This window comes from Eimeria mitis, genomic scaffold, assembly GCF_000499745.2.
Source record: "Eimeria mitis Houghton genomic scaffold, Emh_scaff286, whole genome shotgun sequence".
Lineage (NCBI taxonomy): Eukaryota > Apicomplexa > Conoidasida > Eucoccidiorida > Eimeriidae > Eimeria > Eimeria mitis.
In genome coordinates, this window is record NW_013571199.1 from 9,666 (window position 1) to 14,250 (window position 4,585).

At 48.9% G+C, this 4,585-nt stretch overlaps 1 protein-coding gene across 1 annotated transcript in view; it reads right to left on the reverse strand.

Annotated features, from left to right (window-relative positions):
- Positions 1 to 4,279, reverse strand: part of EMH_0006880 (C2 domain-containing protein, putative) — a gene marked incomplete at both ends in the record, with an annotated part of 10,827 nt that extends 6,548 nt beyond the window's left edge. Inside the window, 12 exon segments of the mRNA XM_013497701.1 lie at positions 64 to 241; positions 454 to 606; positions 949 to 1,032; positions 1,234 to 1,300; positions 1,576 to 1,767; positions 2,011 to 2,108; positions 2,275 to 2,395; positions 2,579 to 2,715; positions 2,866 to 3,184; positions 3,401 to 3,546; positions 3,748 to 3,894; positions 4,097 to 4,279. Of these exon segments, the coding sequence (XP_013353155.1) occupies positions 64 to 241; positions 454 to 606; positions 949 to 1,032; positions 1,234 to 1,300; positions 1,576 to 1,767; positions 2,011 to 2,108; positions 2,275 to 2,395; positions 2,579 to 2,715; positions 2,866 to 3,184; positions 3,401 to 3,546; positions 3,748 to 3,894; positions 4,097 to 4,279 (1,825 nt within the window).
- Between the last annotated feature and the right edge of the window lie 306 nt (positions 4,280 to 4,585).

A 4,585-nucleotide genomic window follows, 5' to 3' on the forward strand; every position in this document is an offset into this window, starting at 1 on the left:
GCACTCTGAACTGTCAACAAAGTTCAACGGGAAAATATAGATAATCCTCCACTAACCACTCACCGAGCACTCTTTTTAGAACTAGTGTCTCATAGGGCCACTCGTAAGGAGGCACCACAACTCTGTCATCATCCGGCAAGACGGTGTCACCAAATCCGGAATAATCGGATTCGTCTCGATTTGCGAACTCTGCCGGCCTCCCGTCTGGCAGTCGAGTTTTTTCATCGCTTTCTTCGACTCCCTAAGGCCATGAGCAGAAAAACAATATCGCGAAAAATCACCCAAGTGGCTGGTGATGTATCTTTCTGCCAGGGTGTGTCTGTTCTGTAGGATAGGGGAAGCCCTTCCCTCAGCTGATTGCAACTAAGCCTACAGGCAGCAAGCAGTGTCTAGTGCAGCGCAAACGCAGACAATGAGGACAACTGTCCTCAACGTGCCGCATTTAAACCTTACCACAGCCAGGCTCCTGGTGTCTCGCTGCCCTTCCTTCCAAAGAAGGTGAAGGCTTATGTCTGCTCCGCCAAGGAAATCAGACGTGGTATCGTCGGAGTCCCAAACTTCGAAGGACAAGGGACCCTTTGCAAACAAGTCCAACGGCAGCGTGAACTGCACCACAAGCGCATGAACTCTTTAATGCAGCATTATCAACGTGCGCCAAAACAAGCTCTGGCATGACACCATGTGATGCAAGCGATTAGGACACAGCGAAGCCTTCAAACTCAATAAGCAGCCCCTAAATGGATAATAGTAATATGTACTAAAGTAATATAATAAATAATACAGGTGTCCTGCAGCAACGGGCAAATTCAATGAGGTGTAAAATATGCAATCTTTACATATACATATTTGCACATTGACAGCGTTATGCAGATGCTGCAGATAATACGGAGCGCACTGTACCTTCCGAAAGAGGGGGCTTGTCCTTTCCCTAGGATCTAGCAACCTCACGGGGAAATAAAAACTCTGGTTGAATACCGGGCGAAGCGTGTTCTCTCGCCTAGCCCCCGCGTTGACCATCCCGTCCCATTTCACCTAAAGGTTTGCAATCAGGCAACGCCTAGATGCTTGTTTTTGATTTGTTTTTGACTTGTTTCGACCTAATTTGTGGGGTTGCGAGCAACATTATAGTTGGAGGGAGTATTCCCAGCAAGTCGTTGCATGGGGAAGAACGGGCTGCAAAGGCCAGTGGAGTGGAAGCTAAACAAATGGTGCTTCCTAAAATCCGTAGCTCACCTTCACCATTGGGTTAGAACTAAACGAATCTGCATTGGCGACGGGGAGGTTCTCGCACTTAAAAACTCTGTCGCAAACGAAGGTGCATACACAGGGAGAAATTTTGATGGATTAATGCAGATAGACAAACGGAGGCGGGCCGAGACAAAACCAGGCGGAGGTAATGAAAGATACAGAGGGAAGGAAGGAAGAGAGTAGAAAAGGAATATAGAGACACACGCCCACGCGCACACACATACGGAGAGAGCGAGAGAGAGAACGCCGCGCGAGCCGTGGTATATTAAGCCCTGCGGTGAAACGCTGAGCACCATAGCAAGGAACCGTGGAGACCAAAGCGCTCACCTCACGACAAGATACTGTTCCTTCAAGTTAAGTTGCGTCACGAGGGCAGTGCCTGCGACTGTCTGCATTGGCCGGAAGGGAACGTTCTCGTAACCCAAAACCCCAACGGACCGCACAAAGCATCGGATGTTGCCGATGATTTCTCCCTGTTGAAATTTGCTGGGGTTAGTTGTGAGTTTTTTGACGACTCCTCTGCACGTACATCCATTAACAAGACGTCATACCCCATATGCACGTGAGAAGTACACCAATACCTCGAAGCCTCACCACAGACAGGCGCGCTGTAGGGCTCGGCCAACAGCAACTGAGAACCATTTTATGTTTCAGAGAAATTCAGGTACATCAGGTCACCAGTAAGGGAGCATCACACGAGTCAGTATTTATAATCAGGTCTCATAAAAGCACTAGTAATCCACCTGTTCGATTTCGACTTACCTAAAAAGGGGGTACGTCGTAACAGACTTCAGTGACATGATGCACACCCCAAGCTGTAGTGGGGGTCGATACCACTGGCGTTCAAACTGACAGGCCACCTGTTGTCGCACAGATATATATTCTCACCAACTACGTGTTATGTTAATTGTGCCTCAAGCGAAAGTGTTGGTTTATCTGGAGATGTGGCAGAAACGCAAGCAATATTTTATCTAAAGCTCCTGCTCGGTCCTACAAACGAACAAGAACATTCCACCGTCGTCTCACCGTCACAACAATATATTGATTACTGAGTGATGGAAGTGTGCCGCGAAAGGAGAAGAATCCGGCGTAAGACCAGTAGTTGTTCTTGCTTGTATGCGTTCTGGCTACAGAACGCTGCATGGACCTGATGGAGAGAACACAAAAAAATAGAGCCCGCTCCATCCATGAGGCTTAACACAGAAAAAAACACACTGAAGGTAACTGCGTTAATAAAAGTGCTATACTGTAGCGTAAGCATACAACTCCGGCACAGTAATATGCCAGCAAAAGCACAGGAGAATGCAGGAAAAACACGGCTAATTCGTACCTTCCCTGAACGGGGACATTGAGGGAAAGTGCCTTTGCGTGATGCTGAAGCTTCGCAGGCATTTTCTTGTCCGGCAGAAACCACCAACTGTCAAACACCATGTCGATGTCAAAAACCTCATTTAGTTGAAGCGAAACCTGGACAAAAAAATCAAAAAGTGAAGCAGTCATCAACGAACAAGTTGAACGAACGAATTCAAAGCCCTGAACAGTCAAAACTTGTTCTCGATTTAAAATCAGATCCAACGACTAATTCCACAAGCCGTAGGCGTGTTCAGATCTCCTTACCCGCATCTTGTGCACCTCGTAACTGCGTTTGCTGCCTGGGAGTTTGCGTTTTAGGAGGAGCTGGAACTCCGGCTCCATATCGATGATTTCTTTGAGGGTCAGTCTGGCTGAGGCATACAGACTATTGAACGAGAAGTCGCTTATCTTCCACTGCTCCACAGTAATGCAGAAGTTATGCAGTTGGTTGTAAGGAAGCAAAAAGACCTTCAAAGGCCATACAACCAGAGGGGCTGCCAACGGGCGATACTCCCCAGGGCCCAATCTGTAGCCCGGGGTAAAGAGAAAGCGACGACGTAAAGAGCCACGAATTACTCGCTTCCTGAGAGCACGTAGCACTACAGAGGGAGCGTCTCCAGGTTTAGAGCCGTACATGCTTCTATATGTATACCTAGATAAAAAGATATATATGTATATGCAGATAAACATTCATGTGATTCACTGCGAAGTGGTGCGCAGATCCAGTTGAGCCTTTGCGCGACCCTGAAGCAGTCGAGCTAAGATTCAGACACACAGAGGCAAACACGTTCACGCGTACTTGTTAACATGCCCAAAGGTGATGGAGTAGAAAAAGTACTGCTCCTTCGTCTCGAGGTTCATGAAGGAGTTGATGAAAAACGATGACTCCCACATCCGCCTCCTGTCCATGGGGTCTAACGCCTTCGCACGACGGTCCCGCCTCAGCTGTACGGCAGTCGAAAGAAACAAAGGCGAAATATTTGCAATGAAACAGACGACAGCTGTGCTTGCAGGGTCAAGAGTTGTCACTTTCGATTTGCTGATGGGGTGTACTGAAGGTACTGCAGCACCTCACGCGGTCGATCTCTTCAAAGTCTTNCTTTCGATTTGCTGATGGGGTGTACTGAAGGTACTGCAGCACCTCACGCGGTCGATCTCTTCAAAGTCTTCATCATCGAACTCAAACGTGCCCGAGCTCTCGCTGCTGCTGCTGCTTGTGCTGCTGCTGCTCTCTGAGCTGCTGCTGCTTTCGCTGCTGCTGCTTTCGCTCGAGCTTCCGAATGTGGCTTGGTACTGTAGACACAACGCATTTGCATACGGGCCTTGTGTGTCAATCCAATTTCTCGTCGGCAGCTCAAGACATGCATGAAATTGTTTACAGGAGCTCTGGATGAAACTGGGCACGCCGGCAACAGCAGCAGGTCAGAAGCAGCTGCTTTTGAACCTTGTTTGCGTCTGCCTCTTAATACCACTACCCAGGAATATCCTTTTGTACCTTTTGCTTTCCGATTTTCCGTCCATAGGCGTCGAAGTCAAACAGTTGAACGCCTTTAGGCTCGTCGACACCCCCATCATCGTCCTCTTCAGGCTCGCTGATTTTATCCCCAAGGATGTCCTCATTCAGGTTTCGTTTTGCTGCAACTCGCAGCTGCGAGACATCCTCCTGATCTGGATCCATGGTGGCACGGCGAGCTTCTCCTCTAGACCCCAAGCATCCTTGCCGTGCATATCCGTCCGACTAGAGGNTCAAGAGGCGTGCGCTGGTAACATGAGCACGAGCACATGCAGTGTTGTACTTGGTTGTAGGCCGCAGGCAACAGAGCTGCGCCTGAGCTGCCAGTGATCGCGACTTTGTCTGAGGCTTAATCGTCTGCATGCAGAAAAATCTAATTTTAATTGGAGAATTAACTTGAAATGCCTGGAAGCTGCAGCTGCGGGGAGGGAACTTGAGGCTTCCGCGAGGCCCTGCTCTTCCGGGCGTGGT